Below are 20,635 nucleotides of genomic sequence, written 5' to 3'. Positions count from 1 at the left end.
GGAGTTAAAAACTGAATTGGGGGAATGGAAGATAGATATTGACCATTCCAAAAGTCTGATCCTGGGCTCAGTGTTTGTGGTTTGTAGCCTTGGTTTTGCTGCTGATTGCTGTCTCATTTGTCAGCATGCTTGAGATTCGTGAGTCTGTCCAGCTCTTACCTGAGAAAATGAAGCAGTTCTGCTCAGAGTGCTCTGTAAGCCTGGTTGTTGCTAGGGCAGAAACAGGCTACACCTTCACTGCAGGTGCCTTCAGATTCTTAGATACATGAAGTGTTATATGGGGTGTTTTATTAGTATTGTGTACTCAAGTATGTGCTTGGTGACATGAGCAGATTGACCAGGCAAAGCTGCTGATCACATGGGCAAATATGCTTAAAGTATGTCCATTTTCACTCAGTTTGTAAAAACAGTTTACACTGGGGAACAGCAGTTTCCTGCTTGAGATGTTTAGTGTCTTTCTGTCTCTTGAATGTTCTGATGAGTTCTGCATTTATCATCCCCATCCCCCTCTGGAATCTCCAACACAGGCAATGGCCCAGAAGGAGGATATGGAGGAGAGAATCACCACCCTTGAGAAACGCTACCTCGCCGCACAGCGTGAAGCCACGTCTGTGCATGACCTCAATGACAAACTTGAAAATGAAATTGCAAATAAAGACTCCATGCACCGACAGGTACTGGGTTCTGTGGGCCCTGTTCTAGCTTTAATTAATTGTGAAGCCAAAGACCTTTCCTTTGTAAATTGCATATTGGAAATCGAGTACTTAAGTCATTTTTCGTGTGATTTACTTCTTGGCAGTTTATAGAACCTTGATTCTTCTGTTCCTTTTTTCTTTTGACGTGAGTGTTAATATGTACATGTATGTTTTGGTATATGCTTGCACGTTTGCACCTACATGTGTAGGCCATACATGTGCATGTGGCAGTCAGGAGGTCAAAGGCAGGGGTCTTTTCTCTCTTGCTCTCCACCTTGTTCTATTTTAATCTCAGATATAGTTTTTAGATTTTTAAAAGAAAATTCACTTTTAATCTTGTATACTTTTGTGTGAGTATATGTCTGTGTGAGTGCAGGTGCCTGTGGAATTCAGAAGAAAGTGTAGGAGCCTCTGGAGCTCAAGTTACATCAAGTGGTTGTAAATTAGTGAATGTGGGTGCTGGAAATCAAAGTTGAGTTCTCTGGAAGAGCAAAAAATGCTCTTAACCACAGAGCTATTTTTCTAGCCTCTCCACTGTAATTTTTAAAGATAGGGTCTCTTACTGAATGTGGAGTTGATGTATCGTCCACACTGGCAGGGCAGTGAGTACCAAGGCTCCTGCAGGGTTTGCCTTCACAGTTTTGGGGTTATGCTGTGCTGCTGCACCCAGCCCTTTTTTTTTTTCTTTTCTTTTCTTTTTTTTATTTAAATGTGGGGACTAGTGATTGAATTCAGGTTGTTGTGCTTGCACAACAGGTACCTTGCCCACAGAGCTCTCCCCTCTCTGTTCTCTTCCATTGGAGTCCAGCTGCTTCTGTTCAGTTCTTTCCCTGACTAAGCAGTGGTGAGCACTTGTTGGCAGTGCTGAGCAATGCGCTCAACAGCAGCATCACAAGTCTGAGGTGATAGGAGCCAGCCCCTACCTGTGCCCTGTGTGGTCTCAGGCCATTGAGCTAACCAGAAAAACCCAGTCAGACCGCTTGAAAGGATTTTATTAAGGGCAAAGGGCGTTGCTTGACCAAAAATAAATTAGGCAGCTGTGAAAACTGCTGCCGTGAAGCAGCACCTAGAATCAGAAACTAGGGTGAAGCCTAATGTTTGTTGTGTTCACACAGAACAGGGAATGGTGCCCATAGACAGAAGGCTCCCCTGTCCCCCTTGGTCTCACACCCTGAGTGCACAGGTTCTTTCCTGTTTATTTAGATTTTTTTGCAGTGGGTCTCATATCCAAGCATTATTAGAACAGTTTGCCACAGGCTGGGCTTTCAGGCAGCCCTCTGGGCAGTGACTTATTCTCTGTCAGAATGAGCAACTCACAAGAGTAACTCAGTTCTTTACATATAGGAACCTGTATTTGTTTTGTTTTCTTTGTTTGTTTAAAAAGATAAAGCTTTGAAGCCATAGGTGCTTTGTCAGGTATCCAAAGCAACAGTCTGAACTCCTGATTATTCCCATTCTAGACAGAGGACAAGAACCGCCAGTTGCAAGAACGTCTGGAATTGGCAGAGCAGAAGCTGCAGCAGACCCTGCGCAAAGCTGAGACGCTGCCAGAGGTGGAGGCTGAGCTGGCCCAGAGGGTGGCTGCACTCTCCAAGGTGCGCCTGGGCCATGTGGGCTCACAGGCCAGGCCTTGATTGATGTTGTTGTCAGTGTGCTTGCATCCATGGACTGTCCGTGCTGCCGAATGACGGGAGTGCTGTTTCTGTGTAGCTCAAAACCTTTATTCCTCACCAGACACAAACCCTGTCAGCTGAATGCTGCTGCCCTTGATGTCAGGGGCCAGGAGTCATAGTTGCTTGGATTATTTCTTTCACCAACTTGAAGAAAGGTTGTCTTTTCTCTCAGATCTCTCAGAAAGATGACATTAGTCTTTCAAGATAGTCACACAGTTTTTAAGTAATTTCATTCTTTTGAAATTACTTTAAAAGCTTTATTTGCTATAGCCCATTCTGGCACTAAACTCCTCCCTCTAGTGACCCTCCTTCCTCAGCCAGCGATAGCTGGGACTTGAGGTGCATACTGCAGTGCTTAAAGTTGTGTTCTTTTTTTTTTTTTTTTTTTTTTTTAAAAAACACATTCAATGTCTGTTGACAATGATGGAACGTTGGGGAAAGTCCCTAGTCCCCAAGTTCTGATCGGTGAGAATTTAAAACATCTTTATTTATTATATACATTGTAGCTATCTTCAGACACACCAGAAAAGGGCATCAGATCTCATTACAGATGGTTGCAAGCCACCATGTGGTTGCTGGGATTTGAACTCAGGACCTTTGGAAGAGCAGTTGGTGCTCTTAACCACTGAGCCATCTCTCCAGCCCCTAAAGTTGTGTTCTTAATGTACTCTTGTTTACCACCACTGCTAAGGTGTCTGCCCTCCGGTCCTCACCAGCCATAGCATGGGGTAGGCAGGGATCAGGGGCTTCCAGAGTGATGGCTGGGTTCACTGTTTTAGAGACCCAGCAGCACGGACAGGGGCTATGGATGTCTCCCTGGCAGGAGGCCTGTTCCTCGGGCTTGGTCCTAGTTGCTGGGGAGGGATGGTAGAGGAGCCAGATAAAGACAGTATCCTGTTGGTGAGTATGGACCCTGTCCCCACTCCTAGATCTAGCTCTGGACACCTTGTCCTTGTCAGCTGTAACAGTACCTTGGTCCACCCCTCTGTGGTCCCCTCCTAAAGTCTTGGTTTCTTTTCTCCCTGCTGTCCTTCCTGTCCTGTTGCTTTATAGTCTGGTCCTTTGTCTTCTGGAAGTTCTGCTGCTAAGGAAGCAAAACTGTTGGAGCTTACTTCCAAGCTTAGGAAGGTAGAATTATGCCATGTGCTTGTGCTTGCTGCTTCCTGCTCGCCATGCTGACCACCAGAGGCACTCAGCAGACGGGATGGGTTGTCCAAGGCAGGGCAGGGTGGGGGGCACAGAAAGGCAGTCACTAGCACCCACCACGCTTCAGGCCAGCACGAATGGATTAGTCACTTCACAGTGTACACATTGAAGCCACAGAGGAGGTGCTGATGGATATGAGGAAGTGTTGTCTCTTTGCCAAGGATGACATGGTCCACACAGCATGTGGTGCTTGCTACTGCTGCAGTAGTTTGTAGCCAGTGTAAATGGAAATGAGCAGAGGATCAGCTCTGTCATCTTTTCCGGCAGGCTGAGGAGAGACATGGCAACATTGAAGAGAGGCTGCGGCAGATGGAGGCACAGCTGGAGGAGAAGAATCAGGAGCTGCAGCGGGTATGGATGGGGCTGAGGCTGGCTTCAACAGCTGGGAGGGACACAGGCCACTGTAGGCTTGGGCTTCTCTACCACAGTCCCTTGCCTCTATCTGGTTCTTGTCCTGTAGACCTGAGCTGTTCTCTTTCTGGACTGCACCAGTGTGTCTATTACATACCGGCTGTTGTGCCAACATCAATGACAGCAGAGGTGTCCCAGGCACAGTCAGGCTCCTTGAGTTTCAGAAGACTTCTTGCTTTTTTAATCCCCTTAAGGAAACTTAGCTCTCCCTAGAGTAGTGGTTGTCAACCTTCCTAATGCTTCGAACTTTTAATACAGTTTTCTCATGTTATGAGAAATCATAAAATTATTTTACTACTTCATAACTAATTTTGCTACTGGCAAGAATCAAAATGCAAATATCTGATATACAATGCCTGTGAAAGTGTTGCTTGACTCCTGAGGAGTCTTGACCCATCATTCAAGAACCTTTGCTCTAGAGTCTGTGTGCTGGCCAGGGAACCCTCCTAAACTCAGAACAGAGGCCTGTCTCCTTAGGTTACAGGCCCTGTTCAGCATGAGGGACTGAAATCCCATGTTCAGGCCAGAGCACTTATCCTGTCATCAGGTCCTGAATTGCCACTCAGGATGTCAGAGCAGGAGGCGCACTAAGGTACCATAGAGAGCAGCTAGGAGAGTGTTGTTACAGCTGAGTTGTAGAATCTGTCCTGGGAGAGGCAGGCAGAGCCATCTAGACACACGGCAAGAAGCAGTCCTGGACCCTACCTGCCGTGGACCTACTGTGGAGGGAGGAATTGTGGGTGTGAGGCTGTGGAACCCTTGCACTGCACAGCAGCCAGTGTTTTCCATCTATTTAAAGCTACAGAGAACTAAGAGAACTGGGAAATGATTTTTAAGCTCCTGTATTAAGTCTTAGGCTATGTAGGCTTAGGCACATTGTCAGAGAGCCTATGAGGCTCACAATGTTACTGAGCCCTGAGCAGACAGTCACATTACACTTCAACTTTCAGCTGTTTGGCTTTGAGAGTGTTCAGTTTGAACAGAAAGAAGCACACTTTTCAGAGAAAGGCTGTCTGGTGCCTTCCTGGGAAGCCTTCTCCCATGGGGCAGTTATTTTCATCAGGCACACTCTGAGGGCCTTGGGAAATGAGATGCCACTACCCATAATTCTCCATACAGGGTTGCTGGGCCTGGTGCAGCCCTTCCTTGGAAATTCCGTCCTGTCTAGGTGTTGAGAATGGAGCGATGTGATCTTGAGTGTGCTGAGCAGGCACAGTTCTAGCCTTGTGTTAGCCCATTGCAGAGTTACTACATTGCCATTGTAGTTGAACTGTAGGTAGAGATGCCCTGCATCTCTACTGATAAAAATCAGCTTGCTCAGCCTTCACTTTGTAAATGTAATTCTTTCCCCTAAAACTCAGACACAAGCTCTTACTCACAGCCAAAGAGATTCCTGGGCCAGTGTTCAGATGAGCTGACCCTCCGATTTCTTCTGTCCTCTCATGGAGCTCGGCCAGTGCACTTGAGAGCTTGACTACTGACACTTTGAGACTGTGATTGTCTTGATTTAGGAAAGGCAGCAGCCTCTTCTGACTCCCAGCCTCTCCAGGAGTGTTCTGAGTGTTCTATGTCCCAGAGGTAGCTGTCATTTCAAAGTCCCTTGGGGATGAGACGATGGCAGCACAGCCTCTGGTGTTGGTTGGTCCCGTGCTTCTGAAGGGCTGGACGTGAGCCGAAAGTTGGAAGCTTTCACTCCTGTTTTAGGCAAGACAGAGAGAAAAGATGAATGAGGAACATAATAAGCGCCTGTCTGACACTGTGGACAAGTTGCTCTCAGAATCCAATGAGAGGCTGCAGCTGCATCTGAAGGAGAGAATGGCGGCGCTGGAGGACAAGGTGGGCAGATGAACCACTGTGTTTCCTGGGAGATTAGCTCGGGACATCACTCCTGCAGCCAAGGAAGACATTAGCTAGCTAGTGATGGGCTGTGTTTCTCCCATTGGAGTGCTATTTGTGTGTCGGTCCCCTCCTTAAATTAATTTATTTTATGTGTACTGGTATTTTGCCTGCATGTATGTCTATGTACTACTTGCATGTCTAGTGCCCAAGGAGGTCAGAAGAGGGCCTTGAATCCCTTGGGACTGGAGTTACAGTTAGCTGCTATGTGGTGCTAGAAATCAAATCAGAACCGTCTGGAAGAACAACCAGTCCCCTTAGCCAGTGTTGAGTACCAGTCTTGACCTGTAGGATGCAGAAGGCCTGTGGTTTCCACAGAGGTCCAGGAAATATCCATCTGACTTTTAGTGCTGGTGTAATTCTGTCTTTTTGTGCTCATCATTCCTCCCAAGCAGTTATGAGCTCAGGTGTGAATGGTGGGCTTTGTTCTAGTACCATTGTACTTCAGCTGGGTGTGGGCTGTACACCTTGATCCCCGTACTCGGGCTGAGGCAATACTCTTGAGTCTGGACTACTAGTGTCTGGGTCACTGTCCCTGTGGTGAGACACCATGGCCAATGCACCTTGGGGAGGCCGGGGTTGTTTGGTTTATGCTTTCATCACTGAAGGATGGGGACAGGAACTCAAGGGAGGCCGTGAAAGGTGCTGCATAATGGCTCACTTCTCATGGCTTGCTCAGTCTGCTGTGTTACAGAACCCAGTGCTACCCCAGGAGTAGCCCCACTCAGAATGAGCTGAGTCCACCTACTTTAATTTTAATTAAGAAAATGTCCTGCAGACTTGCCTATGGCTGGATCTTATGGAGGGATTTTCTCAATTGAGGTTCTTCCTCTGTGACCAGGACCTGAGCTGTGTCAAGTTGACAACAAAACCAGCCAGCACAGTGAAACTTTGTTTTCCCGATTTTTTTTTTTTTTTTTGACAGAATGGGCTCTAACTGACTTAGCCATCATATACTAGAGTTTAGCTTTGCCAAACCTCATCCTTACCTGTACTTTGATTGAGAGTCAATTTCCATTTCCTTACACATGCTGTGCTTCAAGAGAATGGCACAATGAAAGGGATCGAATCAGCTCAGCATAGGTACTCCCAGGTTTCAGTGGTTCCCTTTCTTTCTCTTGATTTGGAAGAAGCCTGGCTTCTCAGGCTTGCCTTGTGGAAGGCCCAGATGACTCAGAGTACATTGAGGTTTAGGGTCTCCAAGAGAGGCCCTAATGGGCAGCACTTAGGCTCAGACTTCAGAGGGCCTGTCCCAGCTGTGCTGCTCTCTCAAGATGTAGCTTGGAGATATACTGAAGGCAGTACTTGCATGGGGTTGTGCTGGAGGAAACACATGAGTACTTGTGAGAGGATTGGAGGATGCCGTTAGAGACCATGCAGAATAGTCACTCTGACCTCACCCAAGCATTATCTGGCTATGGATAAGTTTTTAAAGTTCTTTTTCTCTCCAGATAGTTCTAATAATAGTTCAGACACAATGGCCTTAGTCTAATTATAGCCTCGAACTGATCCTTTTGCCTCAGTTTCAAGAGTCCTGGGTGTACAGGCATGCAGGGGCCTGGCTTTGGAGAGGAACATGTTGTCTTTTAACTTTACATGTTTCCTAAGTGCCCAATGAATACCCAAATCTAAAGTCACCATAGACCGCTTGCAAGAGTTTATGAAAACAAATGTGAAAGTCAAGTGCAGTGACTCATACTTGTCATCTCAGATGCTAAGTCAGGATGATTGCTGCAGGTCACAGGCTGCTCTGGTCTACTGAATATGACCGTCTTTTAAAAAAAATGATAAAAAGCTAAGCAGTATCAGCAAAAGCCTTTGTACCATGAGCATGGCACTGTGAGTGTGGCAGGCCTACTGTAGGAAGATGTAGGTTGTACACATACAGGGACAGACACACGAGCATCTAACCTTACTCGTGCTTGGTATTGGTTGACTGGGCTGTGGCCCTGCTCTCAGGGCTGCTCTCTGCTCTGCTCTGGTTTAACCAAGTGTAGCCAGCGTATTACATGGAACATTTTGAAGAACCAGCCCTGAAGGACATTTTCTTTTTCAGAATTCTCTGCTAAGGGAAGTTGAAAATGCAAAGAAGCAACTAGAAGAGACCCAGCATGATAAGGTACCTCACTCTCGGACTGTGAGAATTCCAGGAAGAACTGAGCTATCACAGTGGCCACGGGGCTTGGAAGGAACTGAGACACACCTTCCTGGTGGCTCTTTTAGTCCTCACTGTGTGCAGCCCCTTGGAGAGCATGCTGATGAATACGTTGTGCACATGTCTGCAACCCTAGGTCCTTGGGGGATCTGTTTGAGACTAATAGCATGGGCCTCTTGTAAGAAACAGGGCCAGCAGGGATCTGCTGGTGTGGGTTGGTATGGGAGACAATAAGAACTGATGGCTAGGACGAGTGGGTCCTTTATACAGTCAGTGCATTTTACACTTTGTCGTTGTCCCTTTTTTTTTTTTTTTTTTTTTTTTTTGTTCTTTTTTTCGGAGCTGGGGACCGAATCCAGGGCCTTGCGCTTCCTAGGCAAGTGCTCTACCACTGAGCTAAATCCCCAACCCCCCCCCCCTTTTTTTAAAAGATTTATTTATTATATATGAGTATACTGTAGCTGTCTTCAGACACACCAGAAGAGGGCATCAGATCTCACTACAGATGGTTGTGAGTCACCATGTGGTTGCTGGGATTTGAACTCAGGACCTCTGGAAGAGCAGTCAGTGCTCTTAACCACTGAACCATCTCCCCAGCCTGTCATTGTCCCTTTTTAACTCACCTATCACCAGGAGTACTGCTTTTGCTTTATTAGGGCATCCATGGATTTGGAGGCCCAAGTTCTGCTTACTCTAGGACTCAGGAAGTGTTCCCAGTGCATGTGAGAGAGTTGCTATAGAAACTGTTTACTGTTTTCTAGGACCAACTTGTCTTGAATATTGAAGCCCTGAAGGCTGAGCTGGAGCAGATGAGACTGAGAGGTTCTTCACTTCATCATGGGTACGGTGGTCACAGATGGGCTAGTTTTCAGCTCTTGGGTATGTAAGGGCTTGTTGCTGCCTCTGTGGGCAGCAAGTAGAGTTTGAGAAAGAAGAAGCCTCTCTTAGTATTTGGATGTGCTGACTGAGGTGCCCAGTGATATGACAGGAGAGAGCATGATTAGAGTGGAAGGACAGTCCTCATGGAAGAGTCCCACTGCAGCAGGAACTGCTGTGGGCAGCTACTCAGAATCCATTGGTCATGGGTTCAGTGCTACATTTGGAACTGTCTCGTGGAAGGACTGAGCTCCTGACAAGGCCACAGTGCTTAGTGCACAGGTCTAAAGCACTCTTGTCTTATAGAAGCAGTTCTCCTTGGGTCTTACTTTTCTGGGTTCATTTCTTATGAGAGTTGATCTTCAGTAGAATTTACTGAGGTGACACGATTGGGTAGCAAACAGATTTCCTCTTGGAGCAGGCAAGGAGACTGGGAGGCCTGTGTTGTACAAGCTAGGCTTCCTGCAGGCTCTTCTTACCTGACCTACTTTATACCAGGAGGAAAAAATGCCCTTATAGATCCAGAGGCCCTCAGTGCAAAGCCAGAGGGAGAGTGGTGGATCACTGCAATGGAAGATAAAGGGCCATGGAACAGAGAAGTCATGGCCAAAGTGATAGAGAGACTGACTAATGCTATCACTGTGGCAGCAATAGACCTGCTGTTGGGAGCCAGTAAACAGCTGGCTCTCTTGTTAAAAAACAAAAACCAAAAAACGTGTGTTCAAGTGAGTGGAAGCAAGTCCACTTTCCCTTATTGCAATAAGGTCTTTTGTTGTAGCCCAGACTGACTTCAAATTCATGATACTCCCACTTTTCCCAAATGCCAGGATTCAGGTGTGTGCACCCACAGCTGGCTAATGTGTGACTTTCTTCAAAGAGGAGTTTTAGGTGTGAGAGGAAGGAGAGGAGCTGAAGGGGGACTTAAGATGGAGGATGTATGCTCATGTTTGGCTAGCCTGCAGAGTGACAGGTCAGGTGATAGGAGAAGAGGGTGACTGGCTCTGGGAGCCCTACCCTTCCTCCATGGCCTTGAGACATTGGATGGAACAGAGAGGATCTGGCCTGTTTGCAGGGCTGGAGCCCTGCCCTGGTAGGAGGAATTCAGACACCGAGCAGCTGGTGGGACCACTGGCTAGTTTCATAGGACTTGACAGTGAAGTAAGTCACATTCCTGCAGTTGGGGTCATGGAGTGGAGGAGAGTTGGGAGGTAAGCTTGGAAACAACATGGGGAGGTGGAGGGCTGGCAGCCCCCAGAGACACCTGCAGCTAACATGGAGCTGTGCTCAGCTCCTCAGCTGGCAGCTCTGACTGGAATCATGCTGAGGCAGAGCAGGTTCCTGAGGAGTAAGAGTAGGGGAATTGGAGGGAAGTGAGGTTAAAAAGGAAGCCACAAATCTCACATCTTTAAAACATGGAGAAGATGAGGGGTCAGTGCTACCAAAGGGATGAGTTGTCAAGTCGCATTGGTCCCCTGTGCAGCTACAGCGGGGAGTTCCCTGAGTTCCACCTGGCCTCTGAAGGAATTCTGAAGTGAGGGCATCTACCTTCTTTTCCAGGAAGTTTTAGGGCAGTCCTGGGAGGAGGGAGAGCGAATGCTGAGCCTGAGCTCCTCTGCTGCTCTGCTTGCTCTACATGTTAGCTATAGGAACAGCTAGTTGTCAGATCCTCTTGGTTGCTCAGCCCCGTCCCTTTTCTAGTTTTCTTCAACCCAGAGTGTTGACCCTGTGCACTACTGTGCTAAGCCCTAGCTTCTACGTCCTCCTAAGAATGCTATGACCACCAGCTTGAGCTTGGCACAGCAGAAAGGCCACAGAGCAGGTGATGGCAACAATTGGCATCCTTGCATGACCTTCACCTGGAGGAGGTTCTCAAGTGGGCCTCAGATGATCACACCAATTTTTCCTCCCAGTGTAATAGCTGGGCAGGTTTTCCTGGCCAGAATTGGGTAGTCAGGAGCTCTCAGACAGGTTCAGGAGGACTCCATAGAGACCTTTCCAACTTGACACTTTACCTTCCTTCTAATTACCCACCTTTTTCCATGTTTCAGCCGACCCCATTTGGGCAGTGTCCCGGACTTCAGGTTCTCTGTGGCAGACGGGCATGTGGATGCTTACAGCACCAGTGCAGTGTTGCGGCGCCCCCAGAAGGGCCGGCTGGCAGCGCTGCGGGACGAGCCCTCCAAGGCAAGGCCTCCGCTTGCGGAACGTCACCTATTCCTCTTGGACAGACTCTCGGTCTCCTTCTTCCCCCATGTTCCTTTCCTTGGCTTTTCTGGCTAAGAGCTTGCTTTTAGGGTATGCTTGCTTTTTGGTTTTAGTTCTCTCTTTAAGAACAGAATTTTTGATAAGATATCCTTTAAGTTGATGCTAATTAGTATGTACTTGAAATAGTAAATAAAAATAAATGATGCCAGATGTGGAGGCACAGCACATACCTATAATCCTGGCATTCAGGTAGCTGAGGCAGGAGGATTGCCTTGAGGTCAAGAGAAGTGCACAGCTACAGCAGTGAACAGTACAGTATGTACCTAGGTAGTGCTCTGTGGCCAGAACCATGAAGTTCTATGCTGATACCATGGCTACATGCAGTTCATGGGCCTCAGGAGTCAGGCAGCATGACTCAGGGACTCAGATGCTTATAGATGGGAGGTCTTGGCAGTGTGCATGTAGTGTCAACCAGAGGCCCTTGCTGATGGACCTGCGTGGACTCCCCGAGCTCACACTCGAAGAAAACCAGGAGGAAGCCCAGGTCCTTCACTACCTGGTCTGGGAAGATGTCAGGCATATTTCCTCCATTACTGTGAGTCATGGTCTGTCCCCACATGGGAACCATGAGAGTTGTCCTCCACTTGGAGAGAGGGGTTTATTTTCAAATCGCTAGAGTGTATGCCTAGGACAAGAAGCAGGAAGCAGGAAATGGGTTCCATGCACACCTGAACTTATGAGTAGCCAGGCTGTCACTGCGAGTATTAGAGGCTAGGGGAATGACAAGCCAGGAGGGCTAGGGCATGACAAGCCAGGAGGACTGGGTCCTGGGCTCATATGAGAAGCCTGTCCAGGAAGGACAGCAGCCAAGTCTGTGCTTGTGCATGCTGACTGCATGGACAAGCAGGTAAACGAAGGGCAAGACCTTTGATAAGGGCTGGTTGGCACTGCCTTGGAGTGAACTCTTGGGAGTGGAGAAGAAGAAACAGAGATAGATGGGTAGTTGCTGGCGAAGTTTTGCTGGTGGGCAAGGAAGTGGGATGGTGGTCCAGAGGTTGGGGCAGGGTAAGGTTTTGCGGTTTCTGTCTGTATTCCAAGATGAGAGATGGGGGCTGTGTTCTTATCTTGGGATAAACCAGCTGAGTGAGGGTGCGACATGGTAGGCAAGTCTGCGTGGAGGCCACAGTGGATGTAGTCTTCTGGAGGGCATCTGGGAGGGGAGGAAAGGGGAAAGCATTCATTATCCACCCGGTGGATTTAACACTGACTGATTTAACTGATTTAACACTGATCACTGTGGGCAGTGATCACAACAGGGCGCTTCTCTGTCCAGCCCTTTCCCCTGGAAACTCCATCATGGGCCACTGATTGTGTCCAGGCGCCCGCTTTGCTTTCCCCCTCTGGCTTTTCTTGGTGCTTGTCAATACCCAGAGTATCAACCCATGCTAGTTGAGCACATCCCTTCAGTGTGTTCTAGGCTTCTTTTTTTAATTTGCACTAAAGTGGGGAACCTGAATATAGATGCTGGGTGTTCGAGGCGTTACTATTACAGGATGCGCGCTTGCTCCCTCACTTTGAGACAGTCTCAACTTGTGCCCAGTTTGGTCGGCAAATCCACACCCATCGCTGCATCTGCCTCCAGGTGTTTTCATTCCAAGTGTGCTCCACAGTGCCCAGCCTCCTGTCTGTCAGGGGCCTCTGGTTTAGCAGCAGCTGCTCAGGTGCATAGGCATCTTCCCAAAGCCTCGTTAAAACACATTTCTGATAGCAGCCTTTCCTGCCCTTAGGGTACTTGCTGTCACTCTTGCCTGCTGAGACATAGTATTCTTGTTGGTAGGTGCAGACCCTCAATGAACAGGACTGGGAACGGGCCCAACAAGCCAGCGTCTTGGCAAATGTGGCACAGGCATTTGAGAGTGATGTGGATGTGTCTGATGGTGAAGATGACCGAGACACTCTGCTCAGCTCAGTTGATCTGCTGTCACCCAGTGGGCAAGCTGATGCCCAGACCCTGGCCATGATGCTTCAGGAACAGCTGGATGCGATCAACAAAGAGATCAGGTATAGATCTGTGTTTATTATATTTGTGTGTGTATAGGGGACACAGGCTAGGAAGGATTAGGGTTCGATGGCATGTGTCTGTCATCCCAGCACTTGGTGGGCAGAAGCAGGAGGAACAGTAGTTTAAGGCCAGCCTAGACTACAAGTAATTTTGAGGCTAATCTGGGCTACATAGAACTCTTTAAAAAGCAGCAAACAAAAAAGTAGACGGTGAAAGAAGATGGGAACAGACTGGAGTGGATATTGTAGAGGTGTGAGGGTGGAAGGAAGGAGACTGGGAGGCAACCAGAAGAGATTGCGATAGCTGCTTTATGGGTGTAGGGGTGTTATGATGAGGCCTAGGATGCTGTACACTTGAAAACCCAAGAGAGGAGTCTTGCAGGAGTTTGCTTTCTTGGGAAAGCATGGCAAGCTTGGTATCAGCATCCCCTTTACAGCCTCCTACAGCAGAGGATTGGGGTTCTGAGGTAGCCTTTACCTATGGCAGCCTGCCCCACCCTGCACCATACTAGGGGAGATGAAACTCTTCTGTCCCTCTGTGCATAGAGAAACGGCCTAGATCATGACCTTGCTACTGAGGCAGTTCCTTGATGGACAGCCACAGGGCATGCAGGATGCTGGTGTGTGAGGTGAGGGAGAAAGGAGCGTGCTGTGGACCAGAAGCAGTTGGGTTTCCGTCTGCCATCCAGTGCTTAGCATGCCTTCACCTGCGTTGAGTAAGAGCACAGGACCATTCTAGCTGTCAGTGGAGGGAGGCAGCCAACATCACCAGTGTTCTGTTGTTAGATGCAGCGTCTCCTGCTGTAGCTCCAGCTGCTGGGCTCACACACAAGACCCCCACCCCAGCTGGACTTGGTTTGTTCTGTTTACACACACACAGGGCTTCCTGATGAAATATGGCCTTGTTTATATTTTAGACTGATCCAAGAAGAGAAGGAGAATACAGAGCAGCGGGCAGAGGAGATCGAGAGCAGAGTGGGCAGTGGAAGCTTGGACAATCTTGGTCGTTTTAGATCAATGAGCTCCATACCCCCCTACCCTGCTTCCTCGCTTGCCGGCTCCTCTCCTCCAGGCAGTGGTCGGTCCACACCCAGAAGGGTCCCTCACAGTCCTGCCCGGGAGGTGGACAGGCTGGGTGTCATGACTCTGGTAAGTGGCCCTTTTTCACTTCATCTTGTTGGGGAAGAGTTACACGTGGAAATCATATCTTCCTCCAAGAGGTTCCAGGAGTAAAGACAGAAGCAGGTGATCTCTATGCGTTTGTATCTCACCTGTTCTGTGTAATAAGTTGGGTTAGCCAGGGATATATCGTGAGAACCTGTGTTTTTGTTTTTTTTTTTTTTAAGTTAACTAGTATGTAGTTATTTAGTAATGTAAATTTATAAATTAACACATAGACACACACACACACACACACACACACACACACACACACTATAGTTAACGTATAATACTTGAGTGACTGGGCCAGCACATTACACTTAGTTGTGGGATGCTAGGCAGGGGCCTAATGCCAGCCAGAAAGTACTGTGTGCTGCCTATTTCCAGCAGAAGTAACTATGGAGAGGCGCTGCATGTGGGAAAAGTTACAGAAAGCCTGGCATGGAGGCCAGTGGTGGAGGGAGCACTGCTTAGCTTGTGCCAGACTTGGCTTCCATCCCCAACACATTTTTTAAAATGTGCAAAGGAGTCCCTTAGCCTTTCACAGGAAGGGGTGTTTCTAAGCCCAGAGGCACAAAGGCCACTCAGAAGACCCATGGGCTATGGCTCCAGAGCAGATGAGCATCTTGACTGGTCAGTTTGAGGCACTTTTGTCCCAGAAATTCTGTGACCAGGTATACAGATGTCAGGATACCCAGTGACTGTTGAGGGCATGTATATGTGGTCCCGAGAGCCCACAATGTGACTGACCTCTGACCTGCTCTGGGAGCCAGCCACCTGCCATGCTACACTTGTTTTGCTGCTGCTTTCATTTGCAGTGTCCCACAGCACTGGTGGTGGCCGAGTAATTAAATGGTGAATAACTTTAATGGCGTGTTCAGTAGTATAGGCTGTTGTGTTTTGATGCACTGTATAGTAAGTGTCATTAGTGTAGTAGGTAAGATGTTACCTTTCACAGCATGGTCTGTGCCTTTATTCTCCTTCCAAACAGTTTTTAGGAATAGCTGTATATCTTCTTTCAGCTTAGACCTGCTGACTGTCAGTCTGCTTCCATATGATCCTGACCCCAGATCTCTGTCTGTCTGCCCATCTAGCACCGTATGCTGCAACAGTCCTCCTCCAGCTCCTGCAGATGACCAGGCACCCAAGTGCACATTTGCTGCAGTACGCTGGAAGAATGGATTGTTGGGCTTTTTCATGTTAAGGATTTGTTCTCTGTTACTTGTGTATCCTGCATGTATCCACAGGCAGGAAGTGGTGTGTGGCCTGTGATTCTGCAGAGATGACAAACCTCATGTGGTACTGATGGGAGCTGTGCACTTTGGTTCTAGTATCACATGGCTCTCAGCTACCTGCTGCTGTCTCTGATGAACGCTCATCAGAAATTTCTGTAAGATGTAAAGGCTCTCCCTGGTACCCACCATTCCACACATTTTCTCAGAGGGGAGCCTCTACTCCTGCTGCTTTAAACAACATTGTTTTGAAAACGTAAATAAAATTCGATAGAGGTAGGGATTTTACATTAATGTGCAGTAGACAGTTAACTTAGAACAGGTTTGTTTGACTTTGTAACAGCTCCTGGAGGAGTTATTATATTCCTATGTGTTTGTAACTAGCTGCAGAGGCTGGCTCAGAGAAATCCACTGGGTTTTAATCCAATTCCTATGTTCAGACTCAGCCTTAGCCAAGTAATAACTAGTGTTGCCTCCTGGGAAACCTGCATCATTTTTAACTGTCTTGAGAATGTTTATTTTCAGTGATATTTCCTCTCAGTGCTAAACCTGTGTCTGTCCTTCTGGCCCTGCTTAGCCTATTTGCCTCACTGGTCCTTGAGTCTTTTCCCCCACATGTGCAGTAAACCAGCTCTCTCTCTCCTTTCTTTACACGCATCTGTCAGCCTAGTGACTTAAGGAAGCACCGGAGACAGGTAAATCACTTGCTGACCTTACACACCTTGTGTCTCCATGAATAACACACTGCTGTGATATGAAGAGAAGTAACTGACTTCTCACAGCAGTGTTTAGTCTGACCCTGCATGACCTGATGGTGGTCGTGTGGGAAGCCTGTCCCTGAAATACTGGGGCCGAAGCACTTGTGTCTGATGGTTGCATGCTTGTCCACTCACTGTTCAGAAGTGAAACTAAGATTTCTGGAGGCAGAGCTGCAGGGGTGTGCTGTGGTGAAGACTGGGGCCGGCTCACAGGGAGCTCATGCTCATGCCAACCATGGGCCTAGTGTGGCCAAGGCATTGTTTTTGTTTGTTTATTAACAATTTTGTTTCTTTGAGAAAAGGGTCTTAATCTGTGGCTCAGACTGCCCTGGAACTCACTGGGTGGCCTAGATCTGCCTTGAACTCAAGGCAATCCTCTTTCCTCAGCCTCTTGGGCACTGGAACCATTGTCTTAAACTCTCTGCATCTCTGTGGGATACAGGTCATCACATTTACTCCGTTTATCAATGTGGAGCTCAAGTGTCTGTCTCATGGTCTGGGGCACAGGGATGTGTTCAGGTCTGTCTGACTTCAAAAGCTGAGCTGGTGGCCTTTTGCCAGCTGCCCTGATTTCCTGGCAGTATCTAGTGGTCAGTAGTGAGGTCGGTGTGCTAGGCAAAGTTGGGAAGAGCTGGCAGTAGCTCTTGGTGGTTGACCTAGACGTTCTACTTCTGATCTTCCGTGCTCCAGTCAAGGAGCCCTGCCCTGTCACCAAACTTCCTAGTCACTGCACTGTGGAGCAGGGGTGACTTCCATCCCCATCTGCCACTGATGTGTGCCAGTAGCATGGTCCTCATGGTGCTGGGCTTTGTTGTCTTCTTGCCTTTTTTTTTTTTTTTTTTAAATTTAAAAAGAAAAAGCTATGTATCTGTGCTGTTCAGACAGTGCCCTTGCACAACAGGAAAGTCACAAGTTCTAAGACAGTCTGGAATACAAAGCAAGACCCCATCCCTACCCCTGTCTCCAACCAAAGAAACCATGCCAGGCAAGGTGGCTATAGTGACATAACTCTCCAGTTGCCTTGCATGGTGGTCCTCTCAGCCCCATTGGCTTGTGTCTGTGAGGAAGCAGTGTGTGAGCCACAGTCCACTCCAGCATGGAGACCTGGTCTGCAGAGCCAGGCTTGGGTTAGATGTTGCATGTGGTGTACCTTGCCTCTCCTTTAGTATCACTGGCAAGTGAAGGTCACTTCTCTACTTGGTACCATTGAAGAGTCCTAGTGCCACCCCTTCTTGAAGGAGCACAGAGGGCCCACCTGTGAGTCTCGGTCAGGATTTGGGACCAGCTTGAGAGTTGTTTTGAAGTGAGGTTCTGCTTAAGAGCATAATAGTGCACATCCCCACAATATGGATTGCACCTGAACTCATTCTTTGCTTTGTGCTTAAACACTGATTGCAGTTTTAGCTGTTAACATTTTCTCCAAAGTTTCTAGCCATTGTAGCTTTAGGGAGAAGGCGATGGACTCCTGGCTTCCTGCATGCTTAGCGTGTGCCCTTCAGAACCCAGCTCAGACCTATGATGCCCACTGCTGTTTTGAGATCATTTTAGACAGGGAGATGTAGAGTGTATGACTACTGGTTAGTTAGTGTCCTGAGCTGAGGCAGCCTGATGCTGAGCAAATGGGCTGCAGTGGGACCAGTGCCCCTTAGTGCCATTCCAGCAGTCAGCTGTCAGTCCTCTTGGGCATGCAGATGCTTGCTGGACTTCATGAAACCAGATAGTGCAGGCAGATCCATAGGACCCCACTGGGCGAAGCTGTTCATGGCTGTGGACCCTCTGTCTATGCTCATGGCCATCTTAATGACATATGCAGGATTATTCTATCTAAACCAAAGGTCTTAAACTGCATATGTGCTTGCAGTAGTCCAAACACCCAGAAATGCAGCCGTGCACATGGGTGTGGTTCATGCTGTTCACGCTGTTCTGTGTGTTCCCAAGCCCCAGACAGGAAGATGCTGGCCACTTGCTGGAAAAGAATCTGCTTCTACAGTGTTCCCTCAGAGAGACCTGAGGAAGGCTGTCAGAACTCCTGGTCAGGACAGCTGGTTGCCCTGATGTGTTGGCCAGGATGAGGTTGATAGCATGGATCAGTTCTTGGCTGCCTTGTTAGGCATTGGCCCTTGAAGTCCCCAGACTACTTCAGGGAGGAATTGCTAGTGTCCTGTGCCTGCCTGCTCCATACTTTCTCCAGGGAGATGTGCTGTGAATTACATTGTTTTATGCTGTTTGGTTCCCTTCTGGACAGAAGTCCTCAAGATTGTATGAACTAAAATGCAGCCTTTTAGCCAGACACAGTGGCATCTCCTGTAACTTAGGCACTAGGAAAGCTGAAGTGGTAGTGCTCTCACAAGGTCCCATCTCAGAACAAAACTACAAACAAAAAAATGTGTCTGTCCTCTTGTGCTAGCAGAAAGTGGCTAATAGATGTTTAAGCTGGGGTTTAGTACATTGTTCACTGCTCTTGCCCTTATCTTGCCTTCAGTTGCCAGCTTCCAGAGAAGAGGTACGAGACGACAAGACGACGATAAAATGTGAAACCTCCCCCCCATCCTCCCCAAGGCCTCTGCGCTTAGACAGGCTGCACAAGGGTGCGCTGCACACGGTCAGCCATGAGGACATCAGGGATCTGAGGAAGTAAGGAGTGGGGCTGAAGACAGCAGCCCCTGTGCGGAACTGTGCTTGTTTGGGGTTTAAGAATATTAACCATAACTTGATCAAACATACAAGAGTTCCAGGTTATTCAGTTGAAGTCACTAACATTGCCCTTGGTAGTTTCCAGCAGAAGGTCCTGTCTGGGGAATGTTGTGAAGAATGATGCTCCTGGACCTCACAGCCTTGCTCCTCACATACAAGTGCCTGTGTGGTTCTGGATGATGCTGTTCTACCAACAGCTTGGTTTCTCCTGTTCTCTGGCCTTCATGGGTCTTCAACTTGCTGGGCAGTCCATGTTTTTCCTACCTCTTTATTAATGCTTCTTGTCATGAAAATAGGTGTTTGGTTGGTGAGATAGAGACCGTCATTGCATAGCCATTTGTAGAGTTTCTGTGCTATCCTGAGTAGGGTTGGGGAGGGCATATGAATGGTAGCTCCCACCCAGCTCTGCAGGTAGTAAACATCATTCTTGACCGACAGTTAATTTCTCTGGTCCCCATGAGCACCTCCTTTTTGCTGCTCTCACTTGCTGGCCTGCAAGCAACTATCTCTGCTGAGTCTAGGCCTCCTTTGTAAGCTAGTTGGAGGCCAGGCCTCCCCTTAAGAGGTATGACAGCTTCCTAAAGAAGCTGGGGTTTCAGAACCAACCTTTGCTTTGTGATTTTTGGCAGCCTGTGTCACTGCACAGCATACTGTTGAGAGATTTGATGCATCTTAGGAACTTTCAGAAGCAGATACTAAAATTGTAGAGTGTCCGTCTGGGTGTTGTGACTCATGGCTATCAACCTGGTGTTTTCAAGGCTGAAGCAGGTTGTCATGAGTTTCAGGCTAGCCTAGGCTCGAGTGAAAGCCTGTCTTAAAAACAGCTCAGGGAAGTGTTGCAGTGCTTGTGTTGTGATGCAGACTCCTGTGTTGTGATACAGCCCCTGGTAAATGTCCATTTTCTTTCCTTAAAGCTCCACAGGCTCCCAGGATGGTCCCGTGAGCAACCCTAGCAGCAGCAATAGTAGCCAGGACTCCCTCCACAAAGCCCCAAAGAAGAAGGGCATCAAATCCTCCATTGGCCGCTTATTTGGGAAGAAGGAAAAGGGCCGGCCTGGTCCGCTGGGCAAGGAGTCACCAGGGCAAGGTTAGTAGGTTTGCAGTAAGCATTTTAACAAAGGTGTGAGGTGCTCCTGGGTGCTTCTGTGTCTGCCTGTCTCCCACATGCCACCATGCTACGGGATGTGGGCCCTCGAAAGGTCTGCAGATATGACTCAAATAGCAATGGCTAGCAGTTTAAGACAAGATAGACAAGGCATCTTGTCTTAAACAGTTTGCTGGGCTGTTTAAGCTTAACTCTCCCTTTAGAGAATGAGGCTGAACTTAACCCTACCATGTTGGTTCACTTTAGTCTGGGGCCTCTGCTTCCTTGTAGCTGGTGTTTCAGAGACAGAAAATTCATCTCAAGATGCCTTGGGACTCAGCAAACTGGGAGGGCAAGCTGAGAAAAACCGGAAACTTCAGAAAAAGTAAGCTTCTCATTGTGTCTCCATAGGAGGCAGTCTCCAGGGTGAATGGTGTTGAGGTTTCAAATTTTGTACATAGCTATGTGCATGCACAGCATACCAAGGGGAGGGGAGGTGGAGACGGGAGGATGCCTGGAGCTTGCTGG

The 20,635-nt window shown here is 48.1% G+C and overlaps 1 protein-coding gene across 25 annotated transcripts in view; it reads left to right on the top strand.

Annotated features, from left to right (window-relative positions):
- Ppfia1 (PPFI scaffold protein A1) overlaps window positions 1-20,635 on the top strand; it is a 76,993-nt gene that overhangs the window by 37,483 nt on the left and 18,875 nt on the right. For 8 of the 25 annotated variants that reach the window (XM_087660611.1, XM_087660587.1, XM_087660610.1 and 5 more), the window contains exons 8-21: window positions 528-674; window positions 2,156-2,290; window positions 3,422-3,496; window positions 3,842-3,925; window positions 5,690-5,821; window positions 7,938-8,000; window positions 8,798-8,877; window positions 10,961-11,096; window positions 12,955-13,178; window positions 14,096-14,327; window positions 16,237-16,266; window positions 18,812-18,963; window positions 19,938-20,110; window positions 20,399-20,492. In XM_087660611.1, the coding sequence (XP_087516737.1) occupies window positions 528-674; window positions 2,156-2,290; window positions 3,422-3,496; window positions 3,842-3,925; window positions 5,690-5,821; window positions 7,938-8,000; window positions 8,798-8,877; window positions 10,961-11,096; window positions 12,955-13,178; window positions 14,096-14,327; window positions 16,237-16,266; window positions 18,812-18,963; window positions 19,938-20,110; window positions 20,399-20,492 (1,757 nt within the window). 25 annotated transcript variants of the gene reach the window in all.

The sequence above is a fragment of the Rattus norvegicus genome, chromosome 1 (genome assembly GCF_021556685.1).
Source record: "Rattus norvegicus strain SHRSP/BbbUtx chromosome 1, alternate assembly SHRSP_T2T, whole genome shotgun sequence".
NCBI classification, from domain to species: Eukaryota; Metazoa; Chordata; class Mammalia; order Rodentia; family Muridae; genus Rattus; species Rattus norvegicus.
This window is presented reverse-complemented; position numbering and strand designations above follow the sequence as displayed.